The sequence below is a fragment of the Aquarana catesbeiana genome, linkage group LG11, assembly GCF_042186555.1.
Source record: "Aquarana catesbeiana isolate 2022-GZ linkage group LG11, ASM4218655v1, whole genome shotgun sequence".
NCBI classification, from domain to species: domain Eukaryota; kingdom Metazoa; phylum Chordata; class Amphibia; order Anura; family Ranidae; genus Aquarana; species Aquarana catesbeiana.
In genome coordinates, this window is record NC_133334.1 from 194,142,525 (window position 1) to 194,167,823 (window position 25,299).

The 25,299-nt window shown below is 44.2% G+C and overlaps 1 protein-coding gene across 3 annotated transcripts in view; it reads right to left on the minus strand.

Annotated features, from left to right (window-relative positions):
* Positions 1 to 25,299, minus strand: part of LOC141112368 (EH domain-binding protein 1-like protein 1) — a 790,701-nt gene that overhangs the window by 40,519 nt on the left and 724,883 nt on the right. For all 3 annotated transcript variants that reach the window (XM_073605157.1, XM_073605156.1, XM_073605155.1), the window contains one exon: positions 11,554 to 11,636. In XM_073605157.1, the coding sequence (XP_073461258.1) occupies positions 11,554 to 11,636 (83 nt within the window). The remainder of the gene's footprint in view (positions 1 to 11,553; positions 11,637 to 25,299) is intronic.

Sequence of the window (25,299 nt, forward strand, 5' to 3'; positions counted from 1 at the left end):
GATCTGAGTGTCTTATTAAATGCATAGGTCAAACGCAAGGTCACATAGTTTGTGACATCTTTCTTGTAACCAGAAAACTGAATAAAATGGCTCACATAAAATACCTCACATCAAATATTGAGTGTAATATTTGTGCAAAAGTGTGCAAAAACAAAGTGATTAACCCCAAAAAAGTCCAAGTGAATAAATATTGAGATATAAAGTTCATAAATGGTGAATTATATCCGCTGGGGTCAGATGAATAGAAAGTTACATAAATGATGGTATTGCTGATAATAATCTTCACATAAAGACTGCCAGCCTAAACAGGCTCTCAAAACTCTCACCTTAAGAGAAGTAGATTTGGGCATCAATGTATGTCTTTACACTGGTGTTGTGCGTTAAAGCATGCTGGTATGATGATGGGCAAATAGTCTCCTCAATCTGACAGTCACCTGTTAACAAAGAAGGGATTTTTCCACCTAGGCTGCGCCGGCCCGGTGGGGGGAGGGGGAGGAGAGAGAAAGCCTCCAATAGTGTAGTATTTTAGGTAAACTCTTTTATTTGTATCTCAAAAGGTGGTCTCTTACATTAAAATCAATAATAAAAGCATAAACACTGAAGGAGCGGCATCCGAAGCGCCTCCTTACGTGACTTCCGGTAAAGTCTGCTCTCTGCCAAGCCCTACGCGTTACGTCACCGCACAGGGACCGCTGGGGACCCAGATGAAGTCACGAGATAATAAAACTGAACCTGGGAGGTGCATGCGCGGATCGCTCGGAAATGGCCGCTTGACTCCGAGGCTCCGTCCTGCTCCAGCCGTCTGACTCACCTGGCAGTGAACAGACAGAGCTGCAACACACGAGTCTGGGCTCCTCCGATACCAGAGAGTCCCGGGAACACACGGATGTTGAAGGGGGGTGTGAGAAGGGACCTTTCCCATCAATTAGCAGCTGTCTCCCGGGCCCAGGCAAATCACAAGATGGCGGCCGGCGCGCTGCCTGAGGCGACAGTGGAGATGGAGGACACGGATGTCGGCGTTGAGCCATCCATGCCGGATTACAATCAGCCAGGACCCTCCACAGTGAGTAACCTCAGCGGCCCGGTCCCCTCACCAGCCTCCACAGAATCTCTCATAGAGAGAACACTAGATGACCTCCTATTATCCCCTTTGGGAGACACGGACAGAAGCCCTGGGCTGCAGTATGGTGTGACTCTGCCTCCCTCAATACACCCCACTGACCTAACTATAATTATGGCCACGTTCTCCAAGATGCTTTCCAGAGGACTGGCACAGACAGCAACACAAATTACCTCTATTATCCAAGCTGACCTCCACAACTTGGGTGCTAGAATAGAGGCTATTGAGCAGAAAACAGAACATACCATAGCAAGAGCTAATCATAATGCCTCCCGCATACAAGACCTGCAAGATCAATTGGAATCAGCACATGAGAAAATCGACGATCTGGAAAATAGAACCAGACGATATAATTTTAGGGTCAGAGGTCTTCTAGAATCTGTTAAAGACACTTCTGAAGCGATCCGCACCCTTATCAAGGACCTCATCCCTGGCATAGCGGAGCATAAGCTGGAGCTGGATAGAGCTCATAGAGCATTGCAACCACCCCAAATCATGAGGAGATCGAGGGAAGCGGACCGAATCACTATTCAGGATCGCCCAATTCAGGTGTTTGCCGACCTATCTCCTTACACTATCCAAAGGAGACAGTCACTCAAACCGCTACTACTTGTACTATCCCAGCAGTCTATCAAGTATAGATGGGTGTTCCCCTTCCAGCTCACCTTCTCTTACCAGAACAAGTCGCACGGCTTCGCTACCATACAGGAAGGTGAAAGGCTTCTCATGCGCTTGGGCCTTATTTCTCAGGCCCCTTCAGTTATGCCCGAATCGGGTTCGTCGCACAGGACCCCTGGGTCTTCCAAGCGACCACCTCCAATGAGTCCCATCGCTCCTCTATGGCAGAGGCAACACACCAAGTGATCTAAAGACACTCAACCTCCTTGAATACTCTCCTGCATGGTCTGGAGTTCATTGTCTCTTTTTTCAGGTTCACCTTTCCATGGTTCGATACTGTCTCCATTATCCCTTCAACGTTGGTGAACACTTTTTGACTGTTACTTTTTATCCAGTTTTCCAGTGGATGTCATGTTCCAACCCCCCCCCCTTCTTTTTTTTTTTATGTATCATTCTCGGTACGGCTTTAGAGCCAGTGATTGGCGTGGGTGTGCGGGCAAATATGGGTACACATGTCCGTCTGAGTTCTCGGGTATGCATGTGTACACATACAGTTGGATAAGCTTCTCTGACCTTACCCTGAAACATCCCTAGTCAACCCCCCCCGTATGGGGCGGGGGTGTTCTATGCGTTATTAATAGCGTGGGTCTAGGCCGGAGCAGACGACATGCTCCTCCATCTGCCTCAATGTTGAGGATTTTCCTTAGGGTTGAGGTAGATCCCTGCTCACCGTTAAGGTGGGACTTCGTAAGGTACTCTATTGAGGTGGGAAGTGGCAGGCCCATTTCCATCCCGTCAAGATCCGCAATGTCCTGGGGGCGGACACTGCGTGTTCTTCTCTCCTCTATCTTCTTTCTCTCCTTTTCCTTTCTGATCTTACATTCTCTTTTTCTTCCCTACAGACGCCGAGGAATCCCCACCAAAGATGACGTCCGCGTTCCTATGTCCCAAGTCGTCTCCTCGTGTCTCCTCCTGAGTCAAAATGCTCTTGAGAAGGTAAGTCTCTGTCACGGATTAAGCTATGTCCTCCCTCTGATCCAAGATGTCTGACGGGCCCACCACACTTCCCATTAAAGTAACCACCCATAACGTCCAAGGCTTAAATTTCCCAATGAAACGTCGCAAACTGTTCCAAACCTACCACTCCCAGCACTTAGATGTGCTTCTATTGCAGGAAACGCATTTCCCTAAAAGTTACAAACCCTCTTATATCCACCACAAATATCCTCAGTTTTACCTCTCTAATGCTGAGGAGAAAACTAAAGATGTCGGAATTTTCTTCTCTAAACATACATCCTTCACCCTTTCTAAGGAGGTATCAGATTCCAACGGTAGATATCTACTGTTAATATGTACCATCCATGGTTCCCCTTTTTTGCTGATTTCATACTATGCCCCAAATAGAGGCCAGGCAGAATTCTTTTCCTCCATGTTAGAAACTCTCTCCCCACATTTCTCGGGGACGGTGATTATGGGAGGTGACTCGAATGTCGCCCTGGACCAGACTCTAAACAAGTCGGACAATGGCCAAATCCGGTTACGCCGCCCCCCAAAATTTAGCACTCGCATAGCTAAACTGGTTAAGTCCCACAGCTTAATATACATTTGGAGGGAAATTAACCCCTCCACAAAAGACTAAACACACTTCTCGGCCCCACATAGCTCCTACGGCAGGATAGATCACATTTTCCTTTCAGCCACAGCGATCCCATGCATTTCTAAATCACTCATCAGAGTCTCTACACTATCGGACCATGCCATGATCTTGATGGATATCGTGAGACTCCAAGATCATCGCGGCCCCTTTAGGTGGCGCATCAGTGAAGCCCTGCTGAGCGACCCAATACAGGTTACTGAGTTATCCAAAGAGATCAAGTCCTTCTTTGACATGAATGACACAGAGGGACTTTCTCCTACAACACTTTGGGCTGCCCACAAGTCTGTCATTAGGGGTAAGCTCATTCAGATCACCTCACAGCGCAAACGGGACAAACGAGCTGAAATTGACAACCTTGAAAAATAATTTCTTCTGATAGCCAGAGACCATAAACGTAATCCAACAGCTTCCTCAAAAGCACAATTAGAAGCAGTGAGACTCTCCCTCAATATTGCGCTCACCACCCACATAGAAAAGGACCTGCGCTGGGCTAATGCTAGGCACTACTTAATGAAAGATAAGGTAGGTCCACGACTGGACAACAGACTAACACCTAAACCTCGATCCTTTTCCTTTCCTAAAATACGCACACCTACAGGCGCCCTCACCCAAAATCCAGACAAAATTAGGGCTACCTTTCAGAGGTTCTACTCACAGCTATATCAAGCAGACGCCCCTATTCCCTTCAGAGAGTTGCAGGGCTTTCTTGATGGAATCCCTCTCCCCAAATTGAATTTGGCTCACCTCTCAGAACTTGAGGAACCTGTTACAGAGCCAGAAGTGTTAGAGGTCATTAAAAACCTCAAAAAGGTTCTATGCCAGGTCCAGACGGATTCTCCGTCTGCTATTATAAAACTTTGCTCCAACACTCTCTCCGTATCTGACAAGACATTTCAACTCCCTCCGGAAGGGCGCCCGTCTTGATGATAACGCTAACCCTGCATACATATCGGTCATCCCAAAACCGGGTATGGGTGAATCTGAGGTTAATAATTATAGACCTATTTCGTTGATCAATAATGATCTCAAAATTCTAATAAAAATTTTAGCTAATAGACTATCCGCGTTTATAGACCGATATGTACACAGAGATCAAGTGGGATTTATCCCAGGGAGACAGGGGCCCGATCAGATACGGAGAGCCATTGACATTATCTCTCTCCTGCACTCGGGATGGGATGGGGGCTCCCCCCAGAAGGCTATCTCTTGTCTATTGACCTGCAGAAAGCGTTTGATACACTTGAGTGGCCATTCTTATTCGAGGTATTGGCTAGGTGGGTATTCGGCCCTAATTTTCTAGAAATACTCAAGGCTCTTTACTCCAATCCCAGCGCACGGGTGAGACTGCAGGGCCAGTACTCAGAGCGGTTTCCTATATAAATGGGCACTAGACAGGGGTGCCCCCTGTTCCCTTTGATTTTTGCAATAGCAATCAAGACTTTGGCAATAGGCATCAGGAATCACCCAGATATTCGTGGGGTTCAGTGTGGCCCGGAGTCTCACAAGTGCGCTTTATTCGCAGATGACTTACTACTTTTTATCACTGCACCCTTAATTTCTACACCTAATGTTCTGGCTCTATTAAATAACTTCGGGAAGGTATCAGGCCTACATATTAACCTCTCAAAATCCACAGCACTTAACATTTCAGTTCCACTGTCTACTATCGAGAGACTTAAACAGCACTTCCCCTTCCTCTGGAGCTCCTCCTCCCTCCCGTTCTTAGGGGTCAATCTAACAGCTAACGTGGGACACCTATATAGCGCTAATTTCCCTACAATGTATAAAAAATTAAGCGCTGACCTGGACAAGTGGGCAGAGTGTGATCTATCCTGGCTGAGCAGAGTGGCCTCGGTCAAAATTACCCTTCTACCGCGCTTATTGTACCTGTTTAGATCTCTCCCTATCCCGATTCAAAAATCTCACCTTAATAAATTTCAAAGAGTTCCAAAGGATACCATTGTCCCAGGAGTGTTCTCCTTAGGCTACGAACCCAGGGAAGTTTGGGACTTCCAGATATTTGGAAGTATTACCAGGCAACTCAACTAGCTCAGTTCTCCATAATCTATTTGAAAGGGGTGAAACCTGATTGGGTTCATATGGAGCGTCAAGCCACTCCCAAACACACCATAGATTATCTCATCTGGTGCCCCAAGAAAAATAGGCCACCTATCTTAGCTCCTACTCTCTCCCACTCGATGGCCCTGTGTGACACACTCCTTGTTAACCCAGCACTCTCCTCGGAGCTCCGCCCCTTAACCTACCTCTTTCATAATCCCCTCTTCCCTCCAGCCTCCAGGTTTGGAAATTAGAGCATTCCAGTGGTGGTTAAATAAGGGTCTCTATAGAATAGGGCACTTTTTCTCCGCCACGGAACCTCTCACCCTGAACCAATGCGTACAAAAGTTGGAAATGCCCGCATCTGAACAATTTAGACTAATGCAAATACGTAACTTCCTGCTATCTCTTTGGAAGGCTAGTCTGGAGACCCCGAGTATACAATTCTTTGGCAGAGACTTCAGGCAAACCCTTGTATGCTTTGGCTTGGGAACAATAACTGAATATAGACTGGGACACAGAAACCTGGTATCATCACTTTTCTTGTTCCTTCAAAGGTATAGCCAATGTCTCGCTAGTAGAGGCTAGTGTTAAACTTCTTACCCGCTGGTATTTGGCCCCCTCTCGCCTTGCTCAGATCCACCCAGGGGCTTCCCCCCTGTGTTTTAGGGGATGTGGCCACTGGGGTGACCTACTCCATATATGGTGGAATTGTCCCCGTATACAGGGTTTCTGGAATCGGATTTTCTCTTTGCTGCAGAGGGTCAGGGGCTTTGCTGTCCCCAAATCTCCACATATTGCTTTACTGAACAAAAAAGTTAAAAAGATACCTGTGACCGCTCAGAAATTGATCTACTTCATTTTTCTGGGGACAAAGATCACCAGAGCACAGGTTTGGAAGCAGCCTTCTGTGTCCTTCATAGCAGCAAAGAGGAAAATATCTTGGATTCTGACCCAAGAAAAAGCAATCAGTATTATTCAGGATACAGTTATGAGATTTGACGCCATTTGGGCACCTTGGACCGAATATGTTCTCTCCTCATCATAATTGACGAGGACTTCTTCCTCCCCCTCGGTGTCTTCGCTATCTTCTATATTTCTTCCTCTCTTCTCTTCTATCCTCCTTTTCCCTCTCCTGCTTTCCTCTTGCCCCCTTTGTTAGAGCTTAATTGGTTCCTTTGTCCTGTTTCACGCCATAGCGTGGTTGACAACTCAGTTACCCTTATTGATTACGTATTTTTAAGATTTTACAGGGGAGCATAATTAGTATAGGTTAGCGGATTTGGAGCGGGGAACCGTAGGCCAGAGAAAGCCTCCCAGGTCCCACTACTGAGACAATCTTCTGGGCGCTCTACCTGGGGGCATAGGAAACCTACACTCCCGAATATATAGGGTAGTGATACTCCGAAGGTTGGTTGCAATTATTGCTAGGGCTTGGCTGGTTAAGAACCGATCCTCGGGAATGGTCATATGTGCAGGCTGTCCAATGAATCTTGATTCCCCTATTGGCATTCATCAAGAATACAAATAGAAAACCGCCTTTAGAACCAGATATGGGTATTTCAAGTCCTTAGCCATGGCTTTTGGCCTTTTCAATGCTCCCGCAACTTTTCAACACTTCGTCAGTGATGTTTTTCACGATCCGTTGAGCCAGATTGTGATTGATTATCTGGATGATATTTCATCTTTTCTGATAACCTGGAGGAGCATCGCAAGCATGTTTGCACTGACTCTGAAAAATTAGATAAGAATCGCTTTACATCAACCTGGAGAGGTGTGAGTTTGAACGAACGCAGATCCAGTTCTTGGGATATATTATTTCTCCAGAAGGATTGAGCATGGATCTCCAGAAGATCAAAACAGTGGTGGATTGGCCTGCCCCCAGAAACGTTATAAATATGCAACTATTTGTTGGATTTCCCAACTTCTACAGAAAATTCATAAGAAACGTTTTTAAGGTGATAGCACCAATTACGCAGCTGACAAAGAAAGGGATGCCCTTTGTGTGGTCACCTGAGACACAGATTGCCTTTAGTAAGCTAAAGACTCTTTTCACTTCAGCACCAACATTGGTACATCCCGACCCTGAACTACCTTTTATCATGGAAGTGGATGCTTCAGACTCTGCCGTGGGAGCTGACAGATTGAAGAGGCACCCAAAAGATATTTCTGCCCCTGGAAGTAGTTCAATGGGACAATCATATGGGCGAGGAGGAGGTAATTGAGCCCCATTTTTTTTATCACAGACTCCCCGGAACTCATGGTATTGTGGAAGCAGGTTGTGCCTGGGTATGACTGGGTAGTTACCACATCTACATGTGATTCCTTGATCAGTGGAGAACTTGCTTGACAAGGTTCTTTGCATTGGGGGGACATAAAATTTCAAATAAAATATAAATAAAATGTATAGATTTTTAAATTTAAATTTGTGCTCCCCAGGTGATGGAAAGATTATGGTTAGAAAAGCAAGGAATGCCCAAGAAATTTTGGTGACATAATCAGCTGATAGTCCCACGATGGTCAGCCTCAAATTGGAGTACCAGAGGAACAGTTTCATGGGTAACAGATCCTGACTATAAAAGTGAACCATCTATCATCTCTATATCAATAGGGGATGATTTATTTCTTGTGTGAATTCCATGTCTATAAAGTTCCCCCTGGCCCCAGAGTCCAGCCCTCGTTTTCTTCATGGATCACTCCCATACTTAAAAAGCCCTCACTGGACCCCATCAATCTAAACAACTTAAGGCCCATCTCATTGCTCCCATTCACCTCTAAACTTCTAGAACGCTTAGTGTACAACCGTCTTAGCTCCTACCTCAGTGAAAATAACCTTCTTGACCCATTACAGTCTGGCTTTCGCTCGCAGCGTTCCACGGAAACTGCCTTACTAAATTTCACTAACAATTTACTAACTGCTAAAACCAACAGCCAATACGCCATACTCCTACTACTTGACCTCTCTGCGGCCTTTGATACTGTTGACCACCCGCTCCTTCTCAATAAACTACATTCTCTTGGCCTCCGAGATTCTGCTCTATCCTTGTTCTCTGCCTATCTATCACAGCGCTCCTTCAGTGTCACCTACAACTCTGTCTCCTCCTCTAAATTGCCCCTTTCTGTGGGGGTCCCCCAAGGCTCTGTTCTTGGACCCCTTCTCTTCTCAATCTACACCTCCTCCCTTGGTCACTTGATAACCGCCCACGGCTTCCAATACCACTTATACGCCGAAGACACCCAAATCTGTCTACTCCTCACCTCACTCCTTCAGTCTCCTCTCGCATTACTAACTTACTAACTGACATATCAGCATGGATGTCGCACCACTTCCTTAAACTAAATCTCTCTAAAACTGAGCTATTAATATTCCCCCCTGCACGTGCCCCCTTCCATGACTTTTCCATCAAAATCAACAATGCAACATCAACAATGTCCCTCCCCTCACGCCAGGGTACTAGGTGTAATCCTAGACTCTGACTTGTCATTTTAGCCCCAAGTCCAATCGTTGTTAAAAGTTTGTAGAATTCACCTCCGTAACATATCTAAAATTCCCCCCTTTTTAACAAATGAAACCACCAAGCTCCTCATTCACTCCCTTGTTATCTCTCGCTTTGACTATTGCAACTACCTTCTCATTGGCCTTCCTCTCCATAGGCTATCCCCTCTTCAGTCTATCATGAATGCTGCTGCCAGACTTATCCACCTTACCAACCGCTCAGTGTCTGCCAACCCTCTCCTCCAATCCCTACACTGGCTCCCAATCATCCAGCGAATTAAATTCAAAATACTAACCACAACATACATTCTTCTCAACACCTCCTACTCTCAAGCTCTCTCGTCTACTCCTCCCATGCTTGTCTCCAGGATTTCTCCAGAGCCTCTCCCATCCTCTGGAACTTGCTACCTCCACTGGTCCGGCTATCCCCTACCCTTGCTACCTTCAGGCAATCCCTGAAAACTCATCTCTTCAGGAGAGCCTGTCACGTCTCCAACTAATCTCCTACCACTTCCATCAGCTCATTCCCCACAGTTACAACCTTTTGTACCACCTGCCCCACCCTATTAGAATGTAAGCTCTTCTGAGCAGGGCCCTCTTAATTTTCTTGTATTTTATTGTATTGTAACTGTATTGTCTCCTTTTATATTGTAAAGCGCTGCGTAAACTGTTGGAGCTATATAAATCCTGTATAATAATACTAATAATGGATCAATGGGGAGACTGGGTAATTAAGTTTATTTGTTCAGGCACTATAACATCAGTCACAGAAATTATTCTTTTAACTTTGTTGGGACAAATAACTGTGTTATGCCCAGAGTCCCCACAGCAAAATATACAGTAAGTTCTCCAAACATCTTCTCTCTTTCTCTTGAGTAGAAATAGATCTCTTAATAGCATCAACCTGCATAGGTTCGGGAGTGTTAGAATCCGGAGAAGCTTTTGGATCCTTCTGAATGAACTCACTACCAGAGAAACACATTGGCACTATTTAATTTTAATTAATTGCACATTGATAGAAGAAGTCTGCACTTTTAGATGGACCAAATCAATACATCTAAAAGTGTCACACGCAAAAGGGACCATCAATATCACTGGATCATACAGCTGTAGCTCCAGAAATGTTGTGTACCTCATCCAATGCAAAAGATGTAGCAAAGGATCTTATGTTGGTGAAACAAGACAGAAGTTGCAAGCGTGGATGAATTTGCACAGACATACCATCAAGGAACATAAAGAAGATGAGTTCTGCACACCTGTGGACAGGGCCGACGCTAACATAAGACAGCCCAGGCACCCGCCTGAGAATGCCAGGATAGGAGGGGCAGTAAAATCCTATCCCCAGTCACAGTCACTTGCTGCACCCACACTGACTTATCATTCCTAACTGGAATCTGTCCTTAGACACAGATCCAGGCTGAACTTATTACTGTAGTGCCTCCTATGCCATCTACATCGCAAGTGCAGTCTCCCCCCTATAGAATGACGAGCTTCCTCCACATACAAAGTACTGTACAGTCACTGTGCTCCGATCCAATCTGGCAGTGCTCGGGGGGAGGGGCCACTCCTCATCCTGACCCAGGGGATAATTTGGTTTTCAGTGGCTGCTTGCTGATGTGTGGGACCAAACTCCTCACACCAGTGTTCTGACAAAATTAGCAACCTGGCAGAATGTCCAACCCACGTCACTTCCTGTGACGTAGAATCAGCTGTATTGCCAAACCACGCTCACTGGGCATGCGCAACACATCATACATGCCTTCAATGGCTGACGTCGGTGCACAGAGAAATTTGCCTGACAAAATGCCTGACTGACTACTGTGCATGGCAGAAATCAACTACTTACGACATTTACGTTGCCAAGAATACCAAACAAACAAACAAAGTAACTGCGCAGGTTGCTCATTTTGCCCTCAGAGAATGTCTTTTTTTTTTTACATTCTGCTAAAACGTTAGTGAACCAGTACTGCTAGGACCTTGAAGAAGGGGACATTACCCAGAAAGCTTGTCCTCAAAAAATTGTATGTTAGTGCAAATGAAAAATATCACGCCCAGTACTCAATTGTTTCTGTCGCAAGTGCACTAATATGGCTACAATCACCTCAAGGGAGGTTTTCTTTGTATTTAATAATTTTTTTCTAATGGTTGAACTAGATAAGCTTGTGTCTCTTTCGACCTAATGATGTAACTATGTAGCTTAATTGAATAACAGTGTCTAAGGCCCCTTTCACATGTGCAGACCGTTCAGAATTGCCTGTCAGTTTTTTCAGGCGGAACTGAACGGTTGCTCCATACAACTCTATGGAGCGACGGATGTCATCCAATCCGCCTCGATACGATCCGCTCTGCAAAATCCAGACGGATGGATGTCCTATTTTCCATCTGTCTGGCGGATCAGGTCAGATAAAAACGGACAGGCGGTCCGTAATCATCCAATCCCCCCATAGAGGAGAGCGGAGCTCTGACAGGTCCATCCCTGCACAGTGGCTCAGCGGGGATCAACAGAGAGATCCCTGCTAAGCAAACGGATTGCTAAATATGGATCCGCAGGTCTGAAAGGGGCCTAAGAGAGAAATATGCGGTATAAATGTTGTCAAGTCATACCATAGACTCCTCCTCTTTCATTGGAGCTTCAGTTGTGGGAACTTCATTTGCAGAAAAGGAAACATCTGTAGATGCAGATTGTTCTGTAGCAAAACGGGAAGACAAATAAAAATCTAGTAAAAAACATTATAAAAAAAAAACACAAAGAGATAAAAAAAAACTTAAAACAAAACAGTAGCATTGTAGTTAATACCGCACAAGTTTACTTCTAAGTGTAGACACCTTTCTAGACAAAGTTTAGGCATTCAGTTTTGAACATAGAATTAACTAGAAAAAATGGTTTGGGCTGTGTTTCAATACCCTTGAAACTGGGTACTGCTAATCATGCATCTGTCTAGCTTGGTGCACACAGGAGAACTTGACAGATCCTATAAGCTTTAGCTAAATGCAGCTCTGCTTCCTGTTATTTTCCACCATACCACTCCAGTTCCTTTTCCTGCTAGCACTGTAAAATGCTCATATCAGACCTGAAGAAAGTGCGTCTGCAAGTAAAGCATGACAAACAGTGACAGCTGGACCTTGCTTTCACTTAGGATTTATCCTGCTGCTCTTGATGATAATCCTGTTGGGTTCTATTGGAACCATAAACTGTTGGTTCTGACTGGATTTACATAATATAAGATGAATGTCTGTTCAGTCCATAAAGTTGCTGCTTTCTGAATATATGAAACAGTCCATTCCCCCATATATCTTTGTTTCTAGTAGATGCTTTAAGATTACACCACAGTTTAACACAGCATCTCTTGGGTTTTGTGCATGAGAGATTTGCATGCTTGAGTTGCTATGTCTGTACGCCTGCAATGGCTATTACAAGAGGGTACCCTTTTTATTTGTTAAAGTTTTTACTTTTCTTATTATAAGTTAGCATGAAGGAACAAAATTGCTGTGCCACAAGGAATGAGACTCCAAGGTAGGTTAGAAAACAGCTGGAAACTATGGCAGTGAGAATCAAAGACTGTATGTGTTATTAGAGTATCATTTCGAAAAAATGCTGTTTTAGTTAAGCCAAAGGTGATTTAGAGTCATTGTAATTATTTGATGAAGATTTTTCTTTTGTTTATTAATTTTGCCACATTCGAACTGAAAAAAAAAAAAAAAGTTTTCGATTCAGCCAATTCAAAATGTATCGATTCGAAAGTTTTGAAAAAGACATAAAACGAAACATAAACGAAAATTCAAGAAATACATAAAATGGCTTTCGAACACAAATTCTGAATACAAACTCAACTAATCAACCAAATTTACCGCAACTAAATAACTAGTTTTATGAATCTAAATGACACAAAACAAATTTAATACCTTTGTCTACACACACATGTAACCTCATATTAGTGATATGCGCCAGCCTGATAATCACATATCAAGGACAACAACTATCATGCAAAAGATAAAACAATGCTCAAAAATAGGTTGAACACCAAACAATATATTCATATCTGAAGCATACAATCTTATTTTGGTCCAAAATAAATCAACAAATTTATCTATAAAATCATTTAAATCCAAAGTGGCAAAATCCTAAAACCACTCCACCCTCATTTGCTGTCCATGTACTGTATTAGGAACATTAGGAACCAATGTTCAAGTGTGAATCCTATTTCAGAAATTAAATGGCGAGCCTATTTAATAATTAAATCATGCGAGTTAAATACTTAAAAAAAAAAACAAAAAGAATTGTTATTCATTTGAAGTACATACAGTATGTCACAGTTTGCAAGAGATATATGAAAATAATGAACCTGTATAACTAAAGTGATTCTAAAGCTAAAATGTTTTTTTACCTTAATGCATTCCCTGCATTAAGGTAAAAAACGTTTTAGGACTTGCTGTGCCCCCCTCCCCCTCTAAGCATTTACCTCACTCCTGGAGCAATCCAGTGCTGTGCCCTGGCTGCAGTTTTCTCACCTCTCTACCTCTTCACCAAGGGACTGACTGGTAGCAGCATGAGCCATTGGCGCCTGCTGCTGTCAGTCAAATTCAGTGAGGAGAGACACTAACAGCCTGGCTTGGGATCATGTCTGCCCCCATAGCAATCGTCTTGCTAGGGGGCAGATGGAGAATAGAAAGAGCCAAGAGTGCTGGCGGGGGACCCCAAAAGAGGAGGATTGCACAGAACAAATAAGTATGACATGTTTGTTATTTACTGTTAATCTTGCAGTGAATGTGACACTAAAAGTAAAACACTGCTATAAATATATATATATATATATATATATATATACACATATATATATATATATATATATATATATATATAATCAGGTGTTTATGTTTTTCCTACTACTGGTGTATATACAGTCATGGCCAAAAATATTGGCACCCCTGCATTTCTGTCAGATAATGCACCTCTTCGCCCAGAAAATTGTTGCAATTACAAATGTTTGTTTAGGCATGTTCATGTTTTTTTTTTCTTTTGTTTGTATTGGTATGGAACAAAAAAGTGGGGAAACAAAAAGCCAACTCACACATTCCATGCAAAATTCTAAAAATGGACTGGACACAATTATTGGCACCCTCAATTTAATATTTAGTAGCGTACCTCTTTGAAAAAAATAACTGAAATCAATTGCTTCCTGTAACCATCAATGAGTTTCTTACACCTCTCTACTGGAATTTTGGACCACTCTTCTTTCGCCAACTCCTCCAGGTCTCTCATATTGGAAGGGTTCCTTTTCCCAACTGCTGTTTTGAGATCTCTCCACAGGTGCTCGATGGGATTTAGATCTGGACTCATTGCTAGCCAGTTCAGTACTCTTGAGCGCTTTGTCTTAAACCATTTCTGGGTGCTTTTTGATTTGTGCTATGTGTCCTGCTGTAAGACCCATGACCTCTGACGGAGACCCAACTTTGACACTGGGCCCTACATTGCACCCCAGAATTCTTAAGATTTCATAATGCCATGCACACGGTCAAGACATCCAGTGCCTGAAGCAGCAAAGCAACCCCAAAACATCAGTGAACCTCCACCATGTTTGACTGTAGGGACTGTATTATTTTCTTTAAAGGCTTCATTTCTTTTTCTGAAAACAGTAGCATGATGGGCTTTACCAAAAAGCTGTAATTTTGTTTTGTCTGTCCACAGCACATTCTTCCAAAATGATTCTGGCTTTTTTATATATCTGTGTCAGCAGTGGGGTCCTCCTGGGTCTCCTACCATATCGCCCCTTTTCTTTCAGTTGGCGACGTATAGTGTGTGCTGAATAGGGCTTTTGTTCTTGAAGAAAAGATGCAGGAACTCACTCCCCTCCCCTAGGCCATGCCGGTCTCCGCCCCCTACCCACCCCTATTTGGGGGCTATACAAGTAATTTGTATGAAATTTGTTAATGAAAAGCTATGTAGTAAAATGCACAAAACATTAGAAATATCCAGCTCTTACCAAAGTAAACTCAGAGGCACTTTCAGATTATTTTATCTGTCCCATATCCAGCAGAGACACCCTCATATCACTCAAGAGACAGCCCCATAACCAGCAAAGAGACAGGCCCATAACCAGCAAAGGGACAGGCCCATAACCAGCAAAGAGACATACCATATCCAGCTAAGAGACAGCCCCATATCCAGCAAAGACACAGCCCCATATCCAGCAAAGAGACAGCCCCATATCCAGCTCAGGGACAGCTCCATATCCAGTTTAGAGACAGCCCAATATCCAGCTCAGAGACAGCCCCATATCCAGCTCAGAGACAGCCCCATACGCAGCAAAGAGACAGCCCTATATCCAGCTCAGAGACAGCCCCATATCCAGCAAAGAGACAGCCCCATATCCAGCAAAGAGACAGCCCCATATCCAGCTCAGAGACACTCACAGACTCACATCCAAGCAGCATTAACAAAGCCCCATCCTGCATGAATAATTTACCAAGAAAGGCTGCACAGCTTCTCTGCAGTCAGGCTACACATGTCGCACGCTTGCTCTGTCTCTCTTCACACAGATCCAAGATAGGCTGCCGCCAAAAGGAGCATTCAGTCTGCATGGAGAAGCGGAGTGCGGATGATATCACTCCATCCTCCTCTGTCCCAGGCATGCTGCAGCCGGAACTATATACGATCGCCGGCTCATGCGGCCACCCTTTCATGTCACCCTGCTTCCCCGTCTCTGTCTAGCATAGGTGGCGGAACGGCATCCTGGCACGTTCCGCCAGAAAAAAGCCCTGGTACTAACACAATTGTACCAGGTGCCTGAAGGTCAGCTTGAATTTGTCTGGAAGTTGACTGAGAACACAGGAACATTAAGATCTCTGGAGATGGACTTGTAACCTTGAGATTGTCCATGCTTTTCCACAATTTTTGTTCACAAATCCTTAGACAATTCTTTGCCGCTCTTTCTCTTCTCCGTGACAGACACATAACAGAAAGGTTAAGTCAATTTCTCACCATTTTAACTGGTTGCTGGTGTGATTTCTATATTGTCAGCACCTGTTTATTGATACAGGTGAGTTTAATTACACATTAGAGGAGCATCATAAATCTGGAATGTAATTATTTCAAGTCCATTTTTGGAGTTTTGCGTGGAATGTGTTAGATTTGGCTTTTTGTTTCTTCACCTTTTTTTATCATACCAATACAAACAAAGAAATAAACATGAGAATGTCTAATCATTTGAAATTGCAACACTTTTCTAGGCAAAGTGGTGCATTGTCTGACAGAAATGTAGAGGTGCCAATATTCAATACTTTTTAGAGCCACCTTTTGCGGCTATCACAGCTCCAAGTTGCTTTGGATAAGTCTCTATGAGCTTGCCACATCTTACCACTGGGATTTTTGCCCATTCCTCCTTGCAAAACTGCTCCAGCTCCTTCAAGTTGGATGGTTTGCACTTGTGAACAGCAATCTTTAAGTCTGACCACAGATTTTCTATTGGATTGAGGTCTGGACATGTTTTCCCTTAAACCACTCAAGTGTTGTTTTAGCAGTGTTTGGGGTCATTGTCCTGCTGGAAGGTGAACCTCTGTCCTAGCCTCAAATCACACACAGAATCGTACAGGTTTTGCTCAAGAATATTCCTGTATTTAGCACCATCCATCTTTCCCTCAACTCTGACCAATTTCCCAGTCCCGACTGCTGAAAAACATCCCCACAGCATGATGCTGCCACCATCATGTTTCACTGTGGGGATGGTGTTCTTTGGGTGATGTGATGTGTTGGGTTTGCGCCAGACATAGTGTTTTCTTTGATGGCCAAAAAGTTAAATTTTGACACCTTCCTCCATACATTTTGGGAGTCTCCCACATGCCTTTTCACAAACTCAAAACGTGCCATTTTGCTTTTTGCTGAAAGTAATGGCTTTCTTCTGGCCACTCTGCCATAAAGCCAAACTCTATGGAGTGTACGGCTTATTGTCGTCCTATGTACAGATGTTCCAGTCTCTGCTGTGGAACTCTGCAGTTCCTCCAGGGTTACCTTAGGTCTCTGTGCTGTCTCTCTGATTAATGCCCTCCTTGCCCGGTCCGTGAGTTTTGGTGTGCGGCAGTCTCTTGGCAGGTTTGCTGTTGTGCCATGCTCTTTCCATTTGGAGAGTGTCAATATTTTGTGTGGCCACCATTATTTTCAGCACTGCCTTAACCCTCTTGGGCATGGAGTTCACCAGAGCTTCAGAGGTTGCCACTGGAGTCCTCTTCCACTCCTCCTTGGTGACATCACAAAGCTGATGGATGTTAGAGACCTTGTACTCCTCCACCTTCCGTTTGAGGATGCCCTACAGATGCTCAATAGGGTTTAGGTCTGGAGACATGCTTGGCCAGTCCATCACCTTTACCCTCAGCTTCTTTAGCAAGGCAGTGGTCGTCTTGGAGGTGTGTTTGGGGTCGTTATCATGGTGGAATACTGCCCTGCGTCCCAGTCTCTGAAGGGAGGGGATCATGCTCTGCTTCAGTATGCCACAATACCTGTAGCTCCCCAGCGCTGGCAGCACTCATGCACCCCCAGACCATGACACTTCCACCACCATGCTTGACTGTAGGCAAGACACACTTGTCTTTGTACTCCTTACCTGGTTGCCGCCACACACGCTTGACACCATCTGAACTAAATAAGTTTATATTGATCTCATCAGACCACAGGACATGGTTCCAGTAATCCATGTCCTTAGTCTGCTTGTCTTCAGCAAACTGTTTGCTGGCGTTCTTGTGCATCATCTTTAGAAGAGGCTTCCTTCAGGGACGACAGCCATGCAGACCAATTTGATGCAGTGCATGGCGTATGGTCTGAGCAATGACAGGCTGACTTCCCACCCCTTCAACCTCTGCAGCAATGCTGGCAGCACTCATACGTCTATTTCCTAAAGACAACCTCTGGATATGATGCTGAGCGTGTGCACTCAAAATTCTTTGGTCAACCATGGCGAAGCCTGTTCTGAGTGGAACCTGTCCTGTTAAACCGCTGTATGGTCTTGGCCACTGTGATGCAGCTCAGTTTGGCAATCTTCTTATAGCCTAGGCCATCTTTATGTAAAGCAACAATTCTTTTTTTCATATCCTCAGAAAGTTCTTTGCCATTAGGTGCCATGTTGAACTTCCAGTGACCAGTATGAGAGAGTGAGAGCAATAACACCAAATGTAACACACCTGCTCCCCATTCACACCTGAAACCTTGTAACACTAACGAGTCACATGACACCGAGGAGAGAAAATGGCTAATTGGGCCCAATTTGGACATTTTCACTCAGGGGTGTACTCACTTTTGTTGCCAGCGGTTTAGACATTAATGGCTGTGTGTTGAGTTATTTTGAGGTGTCAGCGAATTTCCACTGTTATACAAGCTGTACACTCACTACTTTACATTGATGCAGTGTCATTTCTTCAGTGTTGTCACATGAAACGATATAATAAAATATTTACAAAAATGTGAGGGGTGTACACAGTATAGATAGCGTGTATGTGTTAATAAACATGCACATATAAAAAAATAAAATATTCCATCCCTAAAATTATCCCCAGGTCCCAACAATGACATTGGATGATCTGGGTGACATTTGTATTTGCTGTGTGAATGTCAAATTCTCACGTGAGTAAAGGCAATGTCATTCAGAATTTGCGATCACAAACCCATGAAAATGTCACCATTATGTTTATTTGCATCTACACCAACTCAATCTGATGTTACCCTAATGTTATATTAACGATTTACATCAACCAGTTCTTTCCAGTCTGTATTGCAATGTAGTGTTGAAAGGGGAATAAAACTCTCCTAAAGTAAAAGCCAAACCTTGACTTTTGAGCTTTACCAGTCAGCAAACTTACATAAAAATGTCACTTATGTGAAATAATTTTAATCTTTTTCAGCAGATATTTTTGGAAATATATTATGCCCCGTACACACGGTCGGATTTTCCGATGGACAATGTCCGATCGGAGCGTGTTGTCGGAAATTCCGACCGTGTGTGGGCGCCATCGGACATTTTCCATCGGATTTTCCGACACACAAAGTTGGACAGCAGGAGATAAAATTTTCCGACAACAAAATCCGATCGCGTCAATTCCGACCATGTGTGGCCTGTTCCGACGCACAAAGTGCCACGCATGCTCAGAAGAAATTCCGACACGGGACAGCTCGTTCTGGTAAACTTAGCGTTCGCAATGGATACAGCACTTTCGTCACGCTGCAATGTAAAAAATGGTTTAATACAGCGCACTCTCTTCTTCTTTATAATGTGACAAGAATTAAGTAGTTTTGCTGCTCATATTCACACACACTTCTCACAAACTTTTATTTGTGTTTTTTTAGTGGGATTCCCTCAATATATTGTTATTAGTTGTCACATCTGACAGTTTTATATTTTTTATGTTTGTTTTATTTTGTTTTTAAGCCTTTTTTTTTCTTTAATGTTTGGATTTTTTCCAAGGCTGATCTTTGTTCAATGTTATTTTTATTTTTACTCCAGAATATTTTTGTGTGTGTTTTGTGTGGCAAGTTACCCCAACACCATTGATATCTTTTATTATTTAATCTCCAGGAGATTGTTTGTTGTTGGTGTCCCTTGTTCATTTCACATTGTATATTAGAAATGTACCTGAATCCTCACAAACAAACTGTCCTTTTTGAAGTAAAACACATAGGAGAGTATAATTCAAAACAAAAATCCTTTATTAAGGGATCAGAACCAAACAAAGAGGGAGGCAACACTGGATCAACAGGAGAAATTAGCGAAGCCTGGGACCCCCACGGCAGACATCAATTCTTCAACATCAAAATTGGTGGCCTGAGGAGTCCATATGTAAGGGAGGGCAGTCTGGTCCGGGATTCGCAGAGATCCGGATAGCAGCAGATGACATCTGTGTCCCCAGGCTGTGGTACCACAAGAGGCTGCATTTTTTGGCCGACCAGACTGGACCCAGGGCAATCACTGTCTGGTCTTCCTTTCACACTTCCTTCCGGGCTGTGGCTGTGCAGTTGGAGATGTGGCAGGAGGAGGAGTAGGACCTGGAGGAGGAGGAGGACTGGGGGGACCTGGAGGAGGACTGGGAGGACCTGGAGGAGGACTGGGAGGACCTGGAGGAGAGGGAGGAGGAGGAGGACCATCCCAAAGCTGTGTGTGAGGTGTAATTTGGCCCCTCATACCTTTCTCCAGAGCCTCTGATATGAGGGCTTTTTGGCCCTCCTCCATCCTCTGCATTTTATATGCTATGAAGGCAGCAATATTCTCCTGCCTGGTGTGTGGTGCTCCCAGGACCTCTGTAGCCCTCCAAAAGAATCTGATAGCCGCCTCCTCTAGGGCACTCGTCCTACTGCCACTTTCTCTTTTCAGGGGGGGTGGAGGGACCTGCAGATCAGCCAGCCGGCTCGGCCCGGCCACCTCCTGGCTGAGACTTCCCTGTGTATGAAAAAGGGACATAGTTGTAATGTTTTGCATCATCAATCACAATCCTAAATTAGTACTCCCAACTAACATCTAGTTAACATCATTGATTGGACAAGCAGAAATATTTAGAGGAATGCTATACCTGGCTCAATCTGGGCTCCTCCACATGCGGCCTGGAAGGCCCAGGTTGGGCGTCAGAAGCCTCAGCCAGGGGGGAAGGAAGCGTGGAAGGAAGACTGGAGAGGGATGGCCTGGGTTCAGTCTGGCCTGCCAGAAAGTGCAGCCTGTCGTAGTACAACATCCTGGGGACATGTCATCTGCTGCTCCGGATCTCTGTGAATCCAGGACTTTCTTGCGCTCCCTCAGATATGTGCTCCTCAGGCCACCAATGAAAATCTTTAAATAAGTGATGTCTGCCGTGGGGATCACCTGCTTCACAATTTCACACAATTGCTCCAGTGCTGCCTTCCTCTTTGCTTGGTTCTTGAAATGGGGGTGGGTAATCTCCCACAGACAGGGCAGCTCACTTAGCATATCAATGAATAGTGACATGAAGTCAGTATCTCTCATTAAGATATCCATGTTCACTGCAAGACACAACACAAGACAAAGCCTAATGTCAGACAAAACTCTCCTAATCTTGTTACAATATAGGCCTCAATCTAGAAGCAGTATAGGCACAAGTTTGTCTCTTACCTTCGTTCTTACGATCGGCGCGTCCAATGCTCCTTCCTCCGCTCACAGATCGTACGTAATACGCACACTGCGCATGCGTGTAACTCCGCCCGCCCCTGACGTTCTTTCTAGTGTATTCCCCGCCCCTTTTCGTTCGGCGCAGTGGGTGAAGAGCATGATGGCAGAGTTACAGCAGGTGCATGCTAATTATAGCAACGAGGAGGAGGAGGAGGAAAGGCCGGATCCAGGCATGTCCCGATCCAGAAGGAGACGTTTTAAGGCCACAAATATGTAGTTTGGGGAGATGTTGGAGATGGTACACATCATGAGGAAGTCCGACTATGACGGAAAATATGGGCCTTACCCCAACCCCAACATCCGAAAGGCAAAAATCATTGGTAAAGTGGTCAGGAGTCTAGAGCGGAATTTCGGGGTACGAAGGTCTAAAGATCAGCTCAGGAAGCGGTGGTCGGACCTGAAGTTGAGAGAGCCAGAGCAGTACCGAAAGATCCGGAGAGTGCTGCAAAAAAGTAAGTAGTTGTGCTGTGTTCCTATTCTTTCTGTCTTTATTACGTTCGTTCTGCTCCATATGCTTTTATTAATTGTAACGTTTAAAAGGGCAACTTTAATGTTCATGGGCCCATTATTCGTTCGTATCAAACATTTTTATTTCGGCCTCTAGAACACCATTGTTTAGGCCATATGCATTTTCACACATTTTTTGGGGCCTACTTGGATGCCAAAGATTTGTTTGTGTAGATGGGTTTGTTACTAGAATGAAATGACAACTAGATTGTGTGTAAAGAGAGGACACTGAGCAGCTGTTTTCACATCTGGACACTGGAGCACTAGTGTGGGACCCCAGAACACCATTTTTATTAGGGGGGCACACAGGTGCTCCAGTGTATACTATAGGGGGGGCTACATCTGTGAAGCTTGTACCAAACATGTAAAGTATTGCAGCTTGACAAAGGGCAATAAAAAAAAATATACATCTTGGAACTCGGCTAAAATAGACAATTGTACCCCACTTCCAAGCAATGTTTCCTATTTCTAGTTCTGCCATCAAATATCTGTGTGCTAATTATACCATTTTTGTTTTACATAGGGGAGAAAAGACTCGGAGGACAGCCCTCATCCGAGGAGACCACAGACCCCCCACCTATGGAAGAAGGTGAAATACCCCCAAACGAAGAAGAAGAGCAGGAGGAAGAAGAAGACGTGGTGGAGATTGGCACCACAACAGGTGAGTGTCTGCGACCACAGGCTCAGGTAAAAGAGATGGATGGTGGCAGATTTTTGAGACCTTTTTTTTGTTCTTTATCTCTTTTTAGGTGATCGTGATGTGAGGGATCCTGAACACTTTACTTCAGAAAGTGCCCAGATACTTATCGGGGAGATCATGGGGTGTAATCTCCAATTGCAAAACATCCAGAACCAAATCAGTGATGTTATTAAAAAAAATAATAACATCATTGATGTTTTGGGGCGAATTTAAACCCCACAAAATCACCTGTTTTATTAATGTGGTCCAATCTTCCAAAAATTTTTAAAATGTTTAGAAAAGCCAAATTTGGAGGATGCACACAGTGTGCCAACATGTGCTATCTGCCATCACGGGAGATCAATGGACGCGTTTTGGGGGTGCAACACCTTCCTCAATTATAAAGTCGCATTGAGGAAAGGCTTTCTCCCCCAAAACACGTCCCTTGATCCCCCCTGATGGCAGATAGCACATGTTGCCATTGGTAAATTGGTGTGCATCTTCCAAATTTGGCTTTTCCAGGGGTGATTTCCCCCCATCTGAACGCTAGATCAAACCCAGTTCCTAAATACTGATGTCTGATCTAGCCTTCAGGTTTTACCTAATGTGAACTTTGTAAGTTCAAGTTTTTTGGCTTTCTTGTTGGTTTTACACAGGCCTGTTTTATCTGAAATGGATATTTTGATTTTTCATAATGCTACTGCAAACATTGTTATACAACAAACATGTTGGTTTGTTTTAAAAACCTTTGGTAAATGCGCATGTGATTGTGCAGGTATAAAAAAGTGCCTTACTCAAGAATGTGTGGATTATTGTCTCAACACTACAACACTTTTGGGGTGATGTAATTGTTGTTTTATGCACAAATGGGGGTTATTTCCTAAGGGCAAATCCTCTTTGCACTACAAGTGCAGGTTCAGTGCAGTTGCAAGTGCACTTGTAGTGAAATGTGTTTTTGCATTTAGGAAGTACCAGCCAACACTGTTTTTTATAAGGTTACCCAATCACGACATTTTCTGCACTCAACACATTTCTGTCAGGGTCAGCTAAAACAAACACAAGCAGTAAATGTCCACCAAGAATTTCTTTTGGTTGTTTTTTATTTGAAAAAGGTGTCACAGATTGTCTGGCATATTGATAGCCCCCCTACCCGCAAAGAACTCCAGGTATCGTAACCGGACATCACGGGCATTCAGGGAGGGCAAGCCAGGACGGCCGCTTTCAAGTGCCGTCATTGTTGATGTATTTGGGATTCCGGCCTCAGGCCCAACTGAGCCAGCATAGTTGGCTGAATGTTTTTGTAGAAAATTATGGAGAACACAGCAGGCAAGTATTATATGGTTCAGTTTATACTCCGCCATATGGATGGGTGTCATAAATAATCGGAACCGGCTGGCCAGGATTCCAAATGTGTTCTCCACCACTCTTCGGGCTCTGGCCAGCCGGTAATTAAAAACCCTCTGTTGCGGGGTGAGGGTCCTCATCGGGAATGGCCGCATCAGGTGGTCCCCCAGCGCAAATGCTTCATCAGCAACGAACACAAATGGGAGACCTTCAACATTGTCCTCTGGAGGTGGCAAGTCCAAGCTGCCATTCTGGAGACGCCTGTAGAACTCCGTCTGGGCGATGACTCCACCATCGGACATCCGGCCATTCTTCCCCACGTCCACATACAAGAAGTCGTAATTAGCCGACACCACCGCCAACATCACTATACTATTAAACCCCTTGTAATTATAATAGTACGACCCCGAGTTGGGTGGTGGGACGATGTGGACGTGTTTCCCATCAATTGCCCCTCCGCAGTTAGGAAAGTCCCACCGCTGGGCAAAGTGGGAGGCCACAGTCTGCCATTCCTGTGGCGTGGAAGGAAACTGTTGAGGAAAAAACAATAAACATTACTATTTTTTCACAGAAACCTGGCAAGCAGATTAGACACAAACATTATGGGTCAACCTCCAGATAGCATTTATTAAGGGGAATTTAACAACAACAAAGTATAAGGTACACCTATCATATTCCCCCTCCCCCCCTCATGGGCCATTTCTAACATTATAGGGGGGGGGGAACTCTTGGACAGGTAACCCTCTTCACTTCATTGAGAGATGAATGCCTAAATACAGGGTATTACTTGGAACAGCCCCTCCTTAGTTACACTATTGGCAGCCCACTGGACAGGTAAGAAGTGTCATAATACAAAGATATAAATACACACTGTACACATTTGAGCACATTTGGACATTCTGCTATTACCTATCAAGATCATAATAGGATACAAGAACTTTAAACAGTACCATTGGAAAGTATACAGGCAGGCCCTTGCACTACATGCTTTGGGGAATTAATCCATAAATCTGAGCACTAAAGAGATGGGTATAGTGTGTATGGGTTTGGCAAAGTCAGCAGATAGATGATTGAAGATAGAGAATTGGGATCAGCTGACTTAGCAGTTGGGGGAGGGAGGGTTACCAAAAATTTGGGGACACCACAAAAAAAAGCCTCTGCCACTCTGCCTGATTTTAAATCAAAAATAACATTTCAAAACATTTTAGGGGGTGTTTGGGGTAAAGCACTACTATGGAGCTGATAAAATACATTGTTAAGTGACTACATGAGGTGAATATAGGGCAGGAGACACCATGCTGGGGAGGTTATTGAAGGGCAAATATGTATGAAGGACCTAAAATAATAATTACATAAAAATCCAGCATGCATGAGGACAAAGGGGACATTCACAGCATATTACAATTATTGTAATTATGGAATGAGGGAAGAAATACAATATATTATCAAACATTCAATACAATAAAATGTGATATAAAAGGATAAAAATCTTACCTTCATATACTCCTTCTGCAGGACCTGGATGATGGCAGAACAGGTCTCTGGGATAATGATCCCCAGAGCCTGGGGGGAGATGCCTGTCGAGAACTTCAAGTCCTGCAGGCTTCTCCCTGTGGCCAAATACCGCAAGGTAGCGACCAACCTCTGCTCCGGAGTGATGGCTTG